The sequence below is a fragment of the Trachemys scripta genome, chromosome 5 (genome assembly GCF_013100865.1).
Source record: "Trachemys scripta elegans isolate TJP31775 chromosome 5, CAS_Tse_1.0, whole genome shotgun sequence".
Classification (NCBI taxonomy): Eukaryota; Metazoa; Chordata; order Testudines; family Emydidae; genus Trachemys; species Trachemys scripta.
Window position 1 is genome coordinate 28,190,020 of NC_048302.1, and position 18,358 is coordinate 28,208,377.

Below are 18,358 nucleotides of genomic sequence, written 5' to 3' on the forward strand. Positions count from 1 at the left end.
TCAGTTTTAGTATCAGGCTTATCCTATAAACCAGTTTGCTGAGATGTATAGTAGATGGTTAGAAATATGTTTGGTTCTTGTAAAGTTATCCAGGCAATAATAGTGAGCCTTATTTCTTGAACTGGTATTTCTGACGAAAAAAGTTATGGATAATAAAAATAAATTTAAAAAGCACAATTAGCGGTTTCACTGATGGCAACTGGAAGACTTACCTAGAGAAGCCCATGAAGGGGCCTGCCAGATATCATTAAGCTGCCAGTAGAGTGATCCCATTGTATGTCCCTCTCCATTGATTATCTCACTTCGACTACGCCGATAGAACTCTGTTTCTGCCTTTATACACTGGGCTTGCATAACCTTGTTCAGGAAATATATTAAAAAGAATATTATTTTTAATTTGGTTAACTACTGTCAAAACATTGTGTGTGTGTGTTTGCATGTGTCAGCGAAAGACAGACAGATAAGACTTTACATGCTCTCTCTGAGCTAGATTGTACCTGAAAGGCACAACTCTGACCCAGAGACAGTACAGGAGTAGTGCTGTTCCAAGGGGATCTCAGCAAGGTGTGTGTCGAGGAGGTACAATCTTTCCCTAGTCTGCTGCAATCAGTGACCTGCTCTGTGGGTCAGTATAGAGGGTCAAGGCCCAACTTCTTCCTGCCTCTCCCATTTTCTCTGGAGTGATTTGTGCTGCATGAAAGAAGTATCCCCTGAGATGATCACTAGTCCTGGTGTGGGCGGAGGGGAAATTGGAGAGGCTTTTCGTGCCCCTGCAAAGGGTCAGGGACACACAAAACTTACCCATATTAAATTATATTGTAAATTCTTCAGGGCAAGGACTATCTCATTATTCCATGTCTCTTCAGCGCCTAACATATTGACCCAGACTAGGCCCTCTAGCTGCTAATAACAACGATGGCTGTATTAGATAGAAGTATCTGCCACCAGATTGTGACAGACGGTTACCTGAGTGAGGTAAATTGTGTCTTTGAACAGTTTTAGGGAATCTGTATTCTGGGGCAGCTTGAAGTGAAGTCCAGCCTGATAAAGCATTTGGTCGTTACCAGCTGCATGGTGCTGTCGATGGAGGGAGAAATTGCTTGTATAAGACCAGTCCTCTGTAGAGGAGACCTTTGGAAAACACAGAAAAGGTTGAAAACAGATCATAAAGAAATGGGAAAACATTCTTGCTCTTGATCTTTGGGACCAGGTACTTAGCAATTGCTGAATGGCAAGAAGGTAAATAATATCCATTTCAGCCCCTTGCCATCACCTAGAGTATTTAAAATAATACTTTACATTTCTATAGTGCCTTTCATCTAAGGACCTTTAAGTCCTGAAGCCCACAACACCCGGTGGAGTAGGTGTTATATTCTTTTATAGATGGACAGGCCAAGGAACAGAGGGCCAAATTCAGAGGGCTCAGCACACAAGCGAGAGTAGAGAGGTTTTGTGGAACTTCACTTATTTGTCCTACAGTTGAATTTGGCCCACAAAGCTTTCACGGAGTCAGTGGCCGAGGAGAGGGGAAAGGAAGGGACGAGGGAAACAGCTGCAGGGAGAGGGCTCCAGCGGAGCGGGGTGGGGGGGTCATTGTCAGTAGACGAGCCTGGAAGCTTAAATTCATAACTTTGCTAAAAATCATGGACTGACTAGGGACACCAGATTTAGGACTTATTACAACAATCTATAACCCACTAACAACCCCATGCCCTGCAACTGCCTCTCCCCATTCCTTTCCCTCCTATGGCTGGAAGGATGTTAACAGGCCACTTCACCGTGAATGGTCCCTTAAAATGTGTGTTAACTACTTATGCTAAACAACCTGTTCCACCTTGTATTTAGCTGTGACATTCCCAGTCCTGAAGAAGATCTCTGTGTAAGCTTGAAAGCTTGTCTCTCTCACCAACAGAAGCTGGTCCAATAAAATATATTACCTCACCCACCTTGTCTCTCTAATATCCTGGGACTGACACAGCTACAACAACAGTGCACACATTATAAAAGACAGGCTCACTAATCGGCCACTAGCCAGCTTGCTTTTACTACAGCAAGCAACAATGCTCAACATATTTTTGGTTCTGATCCAATGGAGGTCGAAGCTGTGTGTAACAGTTGGTTAATCAAGAGTTAAGTTTGTGATGTCACCAATTGTTTAAAACTGGAAAAGAAATTTTAAAAACATTGATAGATTATAATACATTATAGCAATGTGGTGGACTCTGACACAGCAAGAATGGCCTATGGTAATAAATTAGGACTGTAGGTATTTATCTTGCCTAAAGTGAGAGGAACCAAGTTTAATGTATTAAAAAGGGAAAGATGTACATCCCACTCTGTCTCTACCCCTCATATTACACCCAGGGCCGATGCAAGGAAGTTTCGCGCCCTAGGTGAAACTTCCACCTTGCGCCACGCCCCCAGCCCTGTGGCAGCTCCCCCCCCCCCCCTCCCCTCTGAGCCCCCCCCCCCGTGGCAGCTCCCCCCTACCCTGAGGCACCCCACCTGTGGCAGCTCCCCCCCCTGCCCTAAGGCACCCGCCCCCCATGGCAGGTCCCCATCCCCTGGCCCGGGGATCCGTGCGGTAGCTCTGACCCAGGGGTTCCCCTGGGCTGCCGGCGGCGGCTCAGACTCCCTCTCCCTTCAAGCGCAGTGGCTGCTGTTAAAAAAATAAATAAATAAATTGGGGGAGCCGCTTTTTGGCACCCCCAAATCTTGGCGCCCTAGGCAACCGCCTAGTTGCCTAAATGGTAGCACCGGCCCTGATTAAACCTTACATTTCCTCTTAATAAGGAATGTGTGTCATTTCAAATATAGTCGCAGACCCAGAGTTTCTTGGGCCAGTGATTCATTGTCAAGACCAAAAGGGAACAGGGAGGGGGAAAGCTATGAAAACGGAAGCTTTGCCTTACCTTTTCCAATGTACTGAAGGAGGGCCAGGACTGAAATCCATACTCCGAGGCAAACCGAGTTTTAGGATACACTGTCCAGTTCCAGCAGTCACTGAGATAGTCATAAAAGTGAGTGTCACCATAATGGGTGTCATAAGGATTTTGGGAGAGCCAGCTTTCTTTAACAGACTCCTTGCCATTTGTGGGACTGGATGTAATATAAGGACGACTCTTATCCTCCTGGGTAAACAAAACAAAACACACCACAATAAAGTGATTGGTTCTAACATTTCAATATTCAGACCTTACTTTGGGAAGTGAAACCAAAATGCCTTTGCCAAATTGCTGAGTCACTGCCTAGGAAATATTTTGCTTTTGTGCCCTGACATTCATCTCCTCCCTCACGTTTAATCGTTTTTAATTCCTGGAATCAGAGGCCTAACAGGATGTACTACTGCTTTCTATTTCTATAATTCCTCCTCCCCTTCATGGCCACGTAAGCGCTACACGAATCAGGCCCTCAGATACCACAGGTACCAGCCAGATGCTCCCACTGAAGAAGTGGGCAGGGAGAAAACTATGCCAGGGCTCCACTGCCCCCTCGTACTGAAATCAGCAAAACTGGCTGGAAACATTTATGAGGGAGGAATATACTGCACCCCGTTCGAGTGGTGTCACAAATTACCTCCTCTCCTCATAGTGCAATAGGGATACCACTAGAGGAACTGTTTTCTTTTGAGGCACAATGCCTCCCAGTTGTCCCCCTGGGGCACTGAGGCTATGCACTGCCCCTTACTGTGAGCAGTGTGAAAAACTGCACAATCTGGCCCTTAATTCATAACTAGTACTTTATTAAGCCCAGGACAGAAAGTGGAGACTTTCCTCAGTGTACTGGAAGTCCTTTCATCCTGTCTGCCATGGCCACAAACAGTTGAATGGACTTTCAGACAGTTTCATTCTCTTGATGTAGAAGTTAGCACTCTGCGGACATCTGATGAGTGAAGCCTCTGCTCCCTACTGCTTGAGTGCGGCTCAGGATAGCACACTGGGAGGAAGATGTCCTGGTTCATGTGAAATTGGGAGACAACCTTCGGGAGGAAAGCTGGATGTGGCCTGAGCTGAACCTTGTCCTTATAAAACACAGTGTAAGGAGGCTCCGATGTTAGGGCCTTGAGCTCAGACACCTCCTGGCTGATGTTATTGCTACCAGAAACACCACCTTGTATGGGCAGGGAGCATATCGCCAGTGATTCAAAGGGCAGCCCCGTCAGTCTGGAAAGGACCAGATTGAAGTCCCAAGCCAGGACAGCCTGTCGGACTTGCGGGTATAGCCTGTTGAGACCTTTGAGGAAATGGCTGACCATAGGGTTGGCAAAGACTGACCAGCTCTCAGCACCTTGATGGAAGGCCGATATAGCGGCCAAGTAAATCCTTATTGACGACATGGACAGCCCCTGCTGCTTGAGGTGGAGAAGGTAGTCCAATATAAGCAGTAAAGAGGTGAGCATGGGTGATGAACCATGTTGCGCTGACCAGATTGAAAATCTCGTCCACTTGGCAAGGTACGTAGCCCTGGTGGAGGGCTTTCTACTGGCAAGGAGGACTTGTCTGACTAGGTTCGAACAGGAGAGCTCCATTGGGTTCAGCCATGGAGCTTCCATGCCATGAGGTGTAGCGACTCGAGGTTCAGATGCTGGAGACAACCGTGATCCTGGATCAATAAGTCCGGGAAGAGCGGCAAGGTGATTGGGGCTTCCACAGACATTTCCAGAAGCGATGTGTACCAGTGCTGGCGAGGCTAAGCTGGAGCTATCAGTATCACTGAAGCTTGTTCCCTCCGTGAATGAGCGGAATGGGTGGAAACATGTAAAGGACATGGTCTCCCCATGGGAGCAGGAATGCATCCGCGATGGAGCCCGGGCTGTGATTCAGGAAGGAGCAAAACTGCTTACACTTCCTGTTGTGTCATGTGGCGAACAGGTCTATGCTATTCTTGAGTCCATTTTACAATTTAGATTAACATTGACAGTAATTGTAAAACATAGATGTGTTAATATATTAGCAATGTAGTCAATACAAACTTGTTAGATTTAAGCTTTAAGGCAGAAATTTGTCGAGTATAACACATCAGCCATTTTGGTTTATCAGTAGCTTGACGCTTATTGAGCAGTTTCTCTCAAAGCTTCCCCTTTTACCTATTTCCCCCCTTAGGGTTTTCCTGTACCCTTAAATTTCCAGGACTAGAATGGCCATACAAGCTCCTTAAAGTCAGTAGCATGCAATCACTACTGACATCTATATTGTTTTTAGATTACACTTTGAAAATCTTGGGTTGATGCATGTAAATTCATGGTGGTATGCATCTACTGTAATTTCAGCATAGCCAGTAAAACCAGTTTAGTTCAACATCATCATACTCTAAAGTAGCCTGTGAACCATGAAGCAACAGGGATAAGGGGGTTGCTACTGCAGGATAGAAAATTCATATTTCTTGGTAGAAGAGAAATGTTTTAACTGGCAGAATGTCAGTTTCACTTTGCATATCTCTGTACTGCATATTGTATATTTTAGCTAACTAGAGAGATCAAAGCATTCATCTGTGGTTCAGACATTACTCTCTGCAAAGCTATTCAGGAATGAAATGCCATGTAGAGCAACTTATTCTTTATCGGTGTCACAGAAGCAACTTTCAGTCTACTTTCTCTCTAAAGTCAAAAAACAGTGGAGTTTCATTGCAGGAAGAGAGAGAGCTCTTCACCACAAGTGGTGGCAAGTTCCCTCCGACCCCTGCAATTGTAGGGGGCACTGCCAGATGTTGAGGGGACTTCTCTGGAAGGCAATTCCTTCATTCCAAGAAGGGAATAGGTAAACCAGCTTGACTTCATCTCCTACTGAGAGTTGCTGCAGCAAGACTGGGAGAGAGGAATTCTTATACTCATCCTTATCCCTCTAACAGGTTCTTTTTCATCAGTCTTCTCCCTCATCCTCTGATCAGCCAAAACAAAGGTAAAGTAGGATTTAATCATCCCTTTGGAATGCAGCATTTAATCTGGAATTACTGCAGTGGAACCTGATTAAAATGGAGTGAGTTTCATTACTGTTGCATCCACACTGAGAATTTTAGGCAAGTCTTGCATCACATGTAACTCTATTGGTGCCAAAAAGACTGTACATGGGCTGCAGGCCATTTTACCAGCATGTCCTCTAAACCTGCTTTATGTTCCTACCATAGTCAGTGGAGCTGCATCAGTGGGCACTGGTGGCAAATGACAAGTCTCATTTTTGCATTCAGTGCAGGGCCGGCGCCAGGCACCAGCATTCCAAGCAGGTGCTTGGGGCAGCAATCTGCAAGGGGGAGCAGTCCGTGTGTTTTTGCCACCCCAAGCAGTGCACCGAATTGCCACCGCGGACGGCGGGGGCAGTCCGTGTGCTGTTAAGGTGGCACGTGTGTTTCCGTGTCGGCGGCAATTTGGCGGCAGCTTCTATGTTCAGCTGCCCACAGTGGCAATTCAGCAGCTTTTGTCTTCCGGCTGAAGACAGAAGTTGCCGCCGACACGGAAACGCGCATGCCGCCCTAAGGGCACACAGACTGCCCACTCCGCCTGCGGCAGCAATTCAGCGTGCTGCTTGGGGCGGCAAAAACAGTAGAACCGGCCCTGATTCTGTGTCTATACATAACCCACAAGAAGTGAAAGTCCAGCAATTTGGGATTTTCAATCCACTCCATTCTAAGCAGAATTTCTCTGTAAATAACTTCATTACGAGCAGATACCAATGTACGACATCAAGCGACGCTCTAAAACTTCCAGAACAAGGAGAAAAGCTGCAAAAACTGCAATGAGAATCTGTAAAACACCATCATAGCAGCCTTCACCCTGGCTTTTATGTATTGTTGTCAGCATGTCCATACAGCTTCTGTAAATCTGTTCCCCTAAACAACTCAAGGAAATTTTGCCCAAATTGCAGAGTTTAAAACCCTTTGCAAGACAATTTGGGGGCCGGGGCTATGGCCCTGAAAATTTCACTTACAGCAATAACAATTTCTTGGATGTTCTTCACATAAAGTTTCACATAGTCTAGGATATAAACTTCCATCTTATCGTGTGGTATAGAGAACCAGTTGCCTGCAATTGCTGCCTCATTTTCATTGTTTCCACTCCATAAAATGATGCATGGGTGAGATTTTAATCTCTTCACCTGAAATAGAAATCACGGTTTCAAAATTAAAATTCAATTACTTCCCTTTAACAGGATACCTTGTAATGTTTATGCAAGTTGCAAAGACTTTAAACAATACTGGCTGGTTTCTCCACCTGCTGAAGTGATCTCAATGACAAGAAATATGAAAGATTCCAAAGGATACAGTACTATTGCAGCCATGGGAATAAGGAACCAATGCTGAAAATAGACATGTCAGTAACTTTACTCCATGAGTAATCATACAATGAGTAATCAATGGGAATACTCACATGAATAAAGTTACTCATGAGTTTGTAGAACCAAGTCCTAAATTTGCACATCTTTGAAACTACTGGAAATTCACATTTTTGGTAGACTATAAAAGAACAAAATATTTAGTGTTTTCATCTTTACTTTTCCACAACGCATATAAGATAACACTTTTTTCAACCCACGAAAAAACAACTTTCCTGCCTGGCCAGAAAAATAAATTTAAAAAATTAATAATGAAATGATACATGGCCTAGGCCTGTAAAATATATAATCTTCTCTTCTCCTAAAACATGTACAAGTAGATGCGAGATGTGGAGTAGGAAGACAGGATGGGGGACCCCATGTTACCCCAAGGATGACCTCGACATACCTCTGCCCACCATGTTCTGCCTTGCTTCTCTACAGGCCTCATTCCATTTTCTTGCTTGTATGTGTGTTTGTTACTTGAGTGCACAATAGACTGCAGTCTTTAAAGAAACTCATGTCAGACAATGAGTAACAGAAACTAAACAGAACTACACAGTTAGTCAATACAAGCATATGGAAATACGGGTCCTTGACACTATTGAACAACATACCTGATGAGTAACTTCTGCTCTTACTGATTCTAAGTAGTTCTGGTCAGTTGGGTAAAGGGCACATGCAAACATAAAATCCTGCCAAATCTATAGATCAAGAAAAAGGAAATACAAAACCTGTCAGCAAATATTTTTCTACACTTACACAATAAATGATTTTCAGCTCACATGCACTTTGGTTCAGATGGAATTATTTGTCTTAAACAGCAGACGAGGTAGAAATTTTTAACTTACTCACTGTACATGAATACCAGAGGTGTCACCAAAACAGCTACGCCCCAGATGAGCTCAACTTTCACGTGCACATACACCCCCAGAGTTAATGTCCTCAATTTTAGTGTTTTAAGCCATTTCTTCTTCATTATGAGCCAGATTCTTCCACCTTACTCATGGTTTGCAAGTAGCTCCATTGCTTTCAATAAGAATACATGGAAGCCATATACTACTCAATATGAGTAAAGGTGGAAGACTATGTCCATTAGTGAACAGAGTTCTTATGGCTTTTACGGTGTGTTTTGCATACACTCATGAGTAGAGCAACAAGTCCCCATTGCCTATTAGCAGAAGAAAGTCATTACATTGATGTGTTTATTGAATATTTTTATGATTTAAAGTACAGCTACTGTAACACTCCAGGCATGCTTCCCAATGCAACACATAACCTAACTTAACACTGAGAGAAAAAAAATGATATCCCTCATCCATCAGAGGGGGGGAAAACCCAGGCCCTCCCACAACTTAATGTATCTCTTCAGAGAAAGCCTGGGTAAATAGATCTATCTTGCAAGAAACCTCTAAGGTCGATGACAAAAAGTTGAGAAAAGCCTTTACGTCACGTAATCTATCTATATTCCCTCACAACCAGTGCAAGATTATTCCATACAATATATTTTATAATGTTCTGTTCAGTCCAGTTTCAACTGACTCAACTCACTACTTTTCCTTGACAATCTACTCCACAGATACCATAATCAGAAATACTTTCCTGATGTTCAAACTAAGTTTTTCTTTGCTTATTTTTAATACATTGAATTCTACCTTTATTGGGCTACCCGAGACAATTTCTCTCCCTCCTTGATGTTTACAGCCTGCAGCTATCTCCATGACAACTTAAAAAAAAAAAATAAGAGACTCCCTAAAGTATTTTAACATCATTTTAATGATCATCAGCAAAAATGAAAATGAACCAATATCAATTACACACTGATTGAATTAATAACCTGTAATTTCATAGTCTCCTGACCCAAATAAGCTGTTTCATTAGTGTCTCAAAAAAAGGAGTTCTAAAAAAACTGAACATATTTCGGTCTGATGAGTACAATATCCATTTCTACCCATTTTCCTTTTAAAGTTTCCATGATTTTGAGATTCCTAATAGATCCTGTATTTTCATTTTCAGGGTGCTAAAGGAAAGACATGCTGAAGAATGTTGTCACAGAAACATCACTGCTGGAAAAGCCTTGCTCCATACATGGGAATCCAGGAGAGCTGGCTGTATTTTAAAGAATCCTTATTGAAGTTGCAGGAAAAAAACATTCCGATATGTAGAAAGAATAGCAAATATGGCAGGCGACCAGCCTGGCTTAACAGTGAAATCCTTGCTGATCTTAAACAAAAAAGCATCTTAAGCAAAAAAGAAGCTTACAAGAAGTGGAAGATTGGACAAATGACCAGGCAGGAGTATAAAAATATTGCTCAGGCATGCAGGAGTGAAATCAGGAAGGCCAAATCACACTTGGAGCTGCAGCTAGCAAGAGATGTTAAGAGTAACAAGAAGGGTTTCTTCAGGTATGTTAGCAACAAAAAGGTGGTCAAGGAAAGTGTGGGCCCCTTACTGAATGAGGGAGGCAACCTAGTGACAGAGGATGTGGAATAAGCTAATGTACTCAATGCTTTTTTTGCCTCTGTCTTCACAAACAAGGTCAGCTCCCAGACTGCTGAACTGGGCAGCACAGCATGGGGAGGAGGTATCCAGCCCCATGGNAAATGACCAGGCAGGAGTATAAAAATATTGCTCAGGCATGCAGGAGTGAAATCAGGAAGGCCAAATCACACTTGGAGCTGCAGCTAGCAAGAGATGTTAAGAGTAACAAGAAGGGTTTCTTCAGGTATGTTAGCAACAAAAAGGTGGTCAAGGAAAGTGTGGGCCCCTTACTGAATGAGGGAGGCAACCTAGTGACAGAGGATGTGGAAAAAGCTAATGTACTCAATGCTTTTTTTGCCTCTGTCTTCACAAACAAGGTCAGCTCCCAGACTGCTGAACTGGGCAGCACAGCATGGGGAGGAGGTAACCAGCCCTCTGTGGAGAAAGAAGTGGTTCGGGATTATTTAGAAAAACTGGACGAGCACAAGTCCATGGGGCTGGATGCGCTGCATCTGAGGGTGCTAAAGGAGTTGATGGATGTGATTGCAGAGCCATTGGCCATTATCTTTGAAAAATCATGGTGATCAGGGGAGGTCCCAGATGACTGGAAAAAGGCTAATGTAGTGCCCATCTTTAAAAAAGGGAAGGAGGAGGATCCGTGGAACTACAGGCCAGTCAGCCTCACCTCAGTCTCTGGAAAAATCATGGAGCAGGTCCTCCAGGAATCAATTCTGAAGCACTTAGAGGAGAGGAAAGTGATCAGGAACAGTCAGCATGGATTCACCCAGGGCAAGTCATGCCTGACTAACCTAATTGCCTTCTATGAGGAGATAACTGGGTCTGTGGATGAGGGGAAAGCAGTAGATGTGTTATTCCTTGACTTTAGCAAAGCTTTTGATACGGTCTCCCACAGTATTCTTGCCAGCAAGTTAAATAAGTACGGGTTGGATGAATGGACTATCAGGTGGATAGAAAGCTGGCTAGATCGTCGGGCTCAACGGGTAGTGATCAATGGCTCCATGTCTAGCTGGCAGCCGGTTTCAAACGGAGTGCTCCAAGGGTCGGTCCTGGGGCCGGTTTTGTTCAATATCTTCATTCATGATCTGGAGGATGGCATGGACTGCACTCTCAGCAAGTTTTCAAATGACACTAAACTGGGAGGAATGGTAGGTACGCTAGAAGGTAGGGATAGGATACAGAGGGACCTAGACAAATTAGAGGATTGGGCCAAAAGTAACCTGATGAGGTTCAACAAGGACAAGTGCAGAGTCCTGCACTTAGGACGGAAGAATTCCATTCACTGTTACAGGCTAGGGAACAAATGGCTAGGAAGCAGTTCTGCAGAAAAGGACCTAGGGGTTATAGTGGACGAGAAACTGGATATGAGTCAACAGTGTACCCTTGTTGCCAAGAAGGCTAACAGCATTTTGGGCTGTATAAAGTAGGGGCATTGCTAGCAGATCGAGGGATGTGATCATTCCCCTCTATTCGACATTGGTGAGGCCTCATCTGGAGTACTGTGTCCAGTTTTGGGCCCCACACTACAAGAAGGATGTGGAAAAATTGGAGAGCGCCCAGTGGAGGGCAACAAAAATGATTAGGGGGCTGGAACACATGACTTATGAGGAGAGGCTGAGGGAACTGGGATTGTTTAGTCTGCAGAAGAGAAGAATCAGGGGGGATTTGATAGCTTCTTTCAATTACCTGAAAGGGGGTTCCAAAGAGGATGGATCTAGACTGTTCTCAGTGGTACCAGATGACAGAACAAGGAGTAATGGTCTCAAGTTGCAGTGGGGGAGGTTTAGGTTGGATATTAGGAAAAACTTTTTCACTAGGAGGGTGGTGAAGCACTGGAATGGGTTACCTAGGGAGGTGGTAGAATCTCCTTCCTTAGAGGTTTTTAAGGTCAGGCTTGACAAAGCCCTGGCTGGGATGATTTAGTTGGGAATTGGTCCTGCTTTGAGCAGGGGGTTGGACTAGATGACCTCCTGAGATTCTATGATTCTATGGGGTCTCATCTTTCCAGACAAGCAGGCAGAAAGCTGAGAGCCAGCTAAGCACTTCCTGCAGTGAGAGGATGCCCTTCCATGAATGATTCAGTGGGTCTTTCCTAAAAGATCTGAAACAATTTTTAAAAAATCCATTAATAAATGCAAAATCACAGAAGTTTTACAATGGAAAAAAGTGCAAAAATCAGTGCACAATCAGGCCTTATAAAAAATACAAACCTGTGCAGGCTCCATCGGAGATTGTGTAGAGACAAACACCCTTTTATAAAGGCATGTCTCAAAAGTATCTAACAGTATTTAGCATACTAGCTCCAATGAATTGTTACTTCTTTTTTCTGAGATATTATCCCATTACATGACTTAACTTTGAATCATTTTCCAACTCTTTATAAGATAGCAAGAGAGGCAAGTTAAGTAGAATATTCATAATCATTAATATTAAAAAATGTCTTGGTTGATTTTCATAGAAGCCTCTCTTTAAAATCAAAGTTCAATTTTTTCAGAATGGGGGCCAAATTTTAGGTACCTACATCAATATTTAGGTTACTAAATAAGCCCTGACCTTGCAGTGAGTTCTGCCTGGGCATGGAGCTAAATGACCTATTTAGGTTAAAGTACCTACAAATCAAAGAGAACTGTAGGTGTTCAGAAGCACTGAAAATCCGGGCCCTTGTTTAGGTGACCAAAATAGATGTAAGTGCCCAGTTTTAGGCACCAAGTTCCAATAATTTGGTCTCAGTATAAGGAATATCTAAGAATTTTCTCTCTTGTATAGGCAAATCTCAGAGAGAATGTCTATGCATGGACATATAAACAAACAGAGGGAAGAAGACCCTTTCATATACAATGCTAATGTAACATTTCTCTTGCAAAAATCATAGTGTTTCATTTGTGTGTGTTATACAAGGGAGGGAGAGGAATTATTCCAGCTTAGTACTAATGTGGACACGAGAACGAATGGATATAAACTGGCCGTGGGGAAGTTCAGGCTTGAAATTAGACGAAGGTTTCTGACTGTCAGAGGGGTGAAATATTGGAACGGCCTTCTGAGGGAAACGGTGGGGGCGAGGGACCTGTCTGTTTTAAGATTAAGTTAGATAAGTTTATGGAGGGAATGGTTTAATGGTAAAACATATTAGCCAAGGAATACCAGGCAATGGCAGGTAAATAGTACAATGGCTAACAGGGGTCAGGCTGGAGACTCTTGCCTACATGCTCAGGGTCTTACTGATCGCCATATTTGGGGTCGGGAAGGAATTTTCCTCCAGGGTAGATTGGCTGAGGCCCTGGAGGTTTTTCGCCTTCCTCCGCAGCATGGGGCAGGGATCGCTAGCAGGAGGGTTCTCTGCCAATTGAAGTCACTAAAACCAGGATTTGGGGACTTCAACAGCAGAGTCAAGGAAAGGGGTAGGGACGGTTTTGTGGCCTGCAGCATGCAGGGGGTCAGACCAGATGATCATAATGGTCCCTTCTGACCTTAAAGTCTATGAGTCTATGCTGAATGGTAGATGTAGGCACACTTCAAGATTCTAACAACAAGCACAACTCAAGCTTCACTCACATACTCAGTGTCATCAAAAACCACTGATGTGTATTTAGTCTTGTAAGTCAGAGCTATCTATCTAGTTCCACCACAGTGTTTGCAGCAGGAGTTCCCACTACAGTCACGTTTACACTCATTTACAGCTTTCCCCAAAATATTCCTTTGGGGCTGAAATTTTCCATGCTTGGTCTCAGGCCAAAGTTGAAAGTTTTTGGAAAGTTTGAATTAAATCTCTTCAGCTGTTTTGAGGTTAAGAGGACTTCATTTTTTAAACAGAAATAAAATTTTTTACAGAAGGGAAAGCGCAACTACCTTAATTGTTGATGGGATTATTCAAAAATAGCTGGAACTATAACCAGGGTAGTTAATTCTCACTGATTGTGCAGGCAGTACTCACACTGTTGAGAATTTATTCATGTACTCCCACAGGTTTTGGCGGTGCTACTGTCACAGGAGTAAGTAATCAGAATGAGTAAAAGGTCCCACAATCTCCATGCAGAACAAAAAAAAAGCCAAGGTAAGCCACATTTGAGTGGGGAAAAGGTGAACACTTTTAGTTATAAATATTTTAAATCATGTGTTTGTGTAGCCCACTGTTTCATGAATGTTACAAGTCATCCTTTGTGCCCAATCCACAGAGAATTCTATTGGATATAGCTTCTTTTAAGGCACTCATCACTATAGTATTTGAGCATCTTCCAGCAGTGCATTAATCAACATGACTAATGTCTGTCACATGCAGTTCTTTCTATCTCTCATCTTCTCTCTGGAGAAAGAATTGCGCGAGCAGTGCAGCGCTTTGTTTTGGTTAGGTGTTGTCGGGGGAGTTTTGTGACAGCTCTGAGCTTCACCACAGGCTCATGCTCGAGCAGGTCATGCTTTCAGCTCTGGAGGTCTTAAATTCAATTCCTGTTAACAGGCAAGGTGACAGTTGTTACGCTTGCAACTGTGCTGTTGTTATACACCTTTTTGGTGCATAACAACAGCAGTTACATTCTGCCCATGGCCTAAGGCAGGATAACTTTTAGGAAGGTGCTGTACCTAGAAGCAGACACTTACTGCGCATGGCCTATGACCTTCCCCTCATTTTTTTCCTCTCCACTATTTTCTTTAAACAAACAGTACTCCTGTTCTTCTTTTTGCGGATACAGACTAACACGGCTGTTACAAACAAACATGAGACACTAAAGAACAACATGCAAGGGATAGCTCCGTGGTTTGACCATTGGCCTGCTAAACCCAGGGTTGTGAGTTCAATCCTTGAGGGGGCCACATCAGTACTTAGTCCTGCTAGTGAAGGCAGGGGGCTGGACTCAACGACCTTTCAAGGTCCCTTCCAGCTCTAGGAGATAGGTATATCTCCATATATTACAAGATACATTTAATGTTAAGGTCGAGACGTTAGAGAGCACCTGTGCACACATGCAAAAGGAAATTCAAATGTTAACAGGGTAAGTTTTTAACTTTTGGGTACCCAACTTGCAAGACCTTAAAGGACCCTGATTTTCAGAGCACTTGTCTTATGAAAATGAGGCCTCTATATTGTTTCAAGTTGGGTATCCAGAAATCACTAGGTTCCTTTTGAAAATTTAGCCCAGATTCCTGTACCAGTATTAACTCAGCTGCCTCATTCATACACCAGTATTTTCTATTTGTTATTTTCTTGTCAATTTGGAATACAGGAGCTGAGCTGTCCTGTTTATGTTTTACCATTATTCCTAGTTCATCGCAGATATCATAGAATTCATCTTGCTCATATACTCCTCCTCCCCATACACGAAGCACATTCATGTTAGCATCAACTGTGGACTGCAAGATGAGCTTTAACCTGTTCAATACAAAGAGAATTAAATCAGGAGAGCTAACAGTTGTATGAAATTACACCCCGCCCCCCAAACTCGATATCCAGGAGAAGCCTACACATGCTTGTATCCTTTTTCTACATATGTCCAATTTATGTATATCATTAGCAGACAGGCCAAGACTAGTAACTTTGACAGAAACACCCTTCTGACACCCTAGAAATCTGTATAAATGTTCACTGCACTCCCAAAGCTACATTCTTGCAAATAAAACACTCACCAAACAGACCAGTGGGACTACTCGTGGTAGTAGGCACTACACTCAGTAACAAGCGTTTGCAGGATTGGATCTTAATGTTCTATCCCAGAAAGAGTCAAACACCCTTCAAAAAATGTTTTATTAAAAAAAAAAATTTAAACAAACACTATATTTATCCAAGTAGCTCCTTTGATTTGTAATAGTCTTTCCCTTTTAAATTTTACCCTGTTTTATATACATATTACTTTGAATTTTAATCATTTCCAACCATTTCTGAAACATATCTAGGAGTCTTTTTTCTCTCATACATTCTACAAAGCATGTTGTGAAAAACAACAGATGCATTACGGCATCCTAAATGACATTTTAAAATCATATTGGACCCAATTCTGCCAACCTCAGGTCATTCTGAGTAGACACCTTACCCTAGAAGTAGTCCCACTGCTAACAATCTGAGGGTAGCAGAATCAGGCTCTCTGAGGATTACCAATATCATCCAGGCTCCCTGAACTCATCCATCAACAACAACATCAGAACACTACCTTCGTGCAAGAGCCAAATCTCTTCCCCGTTATTGACCTGATCTTTACTCCCCTTGATCACACTGAATAGCACTCTACACTGAAGATAGTTCCACTGTTGATGTCAATGGGACTGCTCATAGAGTGAGTGCTAGTCACCATGAATAAGGAGAGGCAGAATCTGTCCCTTTGTATTCAATATCTAAAGAATACTGATTAGGACTTACATATCAGAGGAAACTCTGTCCTGGAAGGCATCTGCTGGAATCCAGTTGGATCCCTTAAAGAAGATGGGGAGTCCGTTGATCCTGAAGTAGAAACTCAGGCCTGGTGAACCAAGTATAGGCTCCTCAACCAGTTCCACTGTTCGAAAATAAGCCTGTGGAGAATTGAAATTTGTGCATTTTTAGAGCAATCAGAGACATGAAAAAATATAAAAAAAAAAAACAAATCTAAAAACCTAACCTTCACCTTCAGGAATTGTTAGTTACATCTTTCATTTGCTAGTACACTATTGGGCCATTTCTAAAATAGGTTAAGTATAATAGTATAGGTCTTTCAAATGAAACCACTGTGCACGTTTTGCTAAACCATGTATGCATAATATCAACTTACTTTCATTTTAAGAGGAGCTTGAAATAGAAAATTGCCAGAAGTTTCTGGCTTATTAACAGAAAGAGAGTGTGTGCATATGTGCGCAGACTGCACATGCTGCAGCAGACTTGCATATGTCCTGTTTGAGACCAGTGAGAGAAATCCAGAAGCTGCATTAGATTAAACATTAATTGTATTTTATCCACACCTTCTCTTCTTATGGAAGGAGATTGCAGAACCCCAGCTGTGGAATTCTTTGCCAGACAAGATGATACTAAGCCCAAGCCTGACCACTCAGATCAAAATATGAGACCCATCTCTTTACTAAAGCCAGTTCCCCCAGTAATGACATCTTTCCCCTGGCAACTATCCAAAGGAGAGGGGAGCGCCTTTGGACAGCTTAGTTATATTTGAATAGGTGCAGTTCAGCACTAAGATACCATGGTGACCAGCTCAGACATACAACAGCTAGATTAGATAAAGCTACAAGCAAGGCTGTTCCTGACTGCGGTCATGTAGAGTTACTCATCAAGCAGAGGCCTGCACATCCATTAGAGCTGCCCTTTCATCCTGACATCTGGTAGATCTGTGCTTGTGGATAGAGCATTACGAACTATGCAAGCTTTTTTAATCCTTTTCCTGTATGTGGAAGAACAGGACTGGAGAGTGCTGGACTGTTTGGGGGACTGTTTATTTGGGCTAAGTATATGCACTGTGCTGAAGAATATTTCGTTTGCACTGACAACTGTACAGTAAAGACTTCTGGGGCAATATGGAAGTGAGCAGTTATATAGTTATGTTGCCAGAAGCTGGGAATGAGCGACAGGGGATGGATTACGTGATGATTACCTGTTCTGTTCATTCCCGCTGGGGCACCTGGCACTGGCCCCTGTCGGAAGACACGATCCTAGGCTAGATGGACCTTTGGTCTGACCCAGAATGGCCGTTCTTATATTCTTAGCTATGTGACTGAATGAAGAGGTCAGAGGTGTCTCCCTACCCACAGTAGGAGCAGATGGGAGACAGCTGCCATTTTAGGTTCCTGTTCAGCTGCAGAATGTTACTGAATGAGACTCTCTCTCTTTCGGGAATACTTTATTCTTGTTATTTCTTTGTTGTTTTCCTTACTCTGATACACATCATCTAGATTAAAAAGAATATATCCAGTTTGCTCTTTGTGCATGTAACCCAAGTATCAGTACATGTGTTTCTTCCTATTGCTCAGTATAGGAGACAGAGAATTGTGAAATTAATTCAAATGAAGTGAGGGAAAAGTAACTGAGGAACTGCAGCCAACAAAATCAAAACAGTGAGTCTATGTCAGAACTTGGAGATTTCCTAGCTCTTGGGCCTAACCTTAAATTACTAAACTGCACCTCCCTCAAGATTAAATTATTATTTGCCGTAACGTTTTCAAGACATCAGGCTCGAGAATTGAATTGAACATACGTCTGGGGTGAGTATGTATACTAGGAATGTAGCAGTAGGGGTCAACTTAATACAAATAAATACAATTGATACATTTACGAACTGGCATAAACATTTTAATTCCACAAATCAAGCATAGGCTGGAATTCAAAAGGCCATGGACAATGCCCATAGTTTATTTTGTGAAATATTTTAATCTTATCAATCATACAAATACTGAGGGGGGAAAAACAACAGTATTTCATATGGCAAGAAAAGAAACAACACACACTTTGCGCTACCTGGTTCCTATTTGGCGCTCGAGTCAAGTTGTGCAATGATTAGTTTTATCCTCATGCAGGCAATGTGTATGACAAACCAAACTTGTGATCACAGATCATCTGTCACAGATTGATCCCTCCTATGTCAAAGTAACGA

At 42.8% G+C, this 18,358-nt stretch overlaps 1 protein-coding gene across 3 annotated transcripts in view; it reads right to left on the bottom strand.

Annotated features, from left to right (window-relative positions):
- MANBA (mannosidase beta) overlaps positions 1–18,358 on the bottom strand; it is a 65,456-nt gene that overhangs the window by 14,467 nt on the left and 32,631 nt on the right. For all 3 annotated transcript variants that reach the window (XM_034770744.1, XM_034770742.1, XM_034770743.1), the window contains exons 8-14: positions 16,147–16,298; positions 15,048–15,165; positions 7,922–8,008; positions 6,921–7,088; positions 2,913–3,131; positions 967–1,131; positions 213–357 (exon numbers count right to left, since the gene is read on the bottom strand). In XM_034770744.1, the coding sequence (XP_034626635.1) occupies positions 213–357; positions 967–1,131; positions 2,913–3,131; positions 6,921–7,088; positions 7,922–8,008; positions 15,048–15,165; positions 16,147–16,298 (1,054 nt within the window). The remainder of the gene's footprint in view (positions 1–212; positions 358–966; positions 1,132–2,912; positions 3,132–6,920; positions 7,089–7,921; positions 8,009–15,047; positions 15,166–16,146; positions 16,299–18,358) is intronic.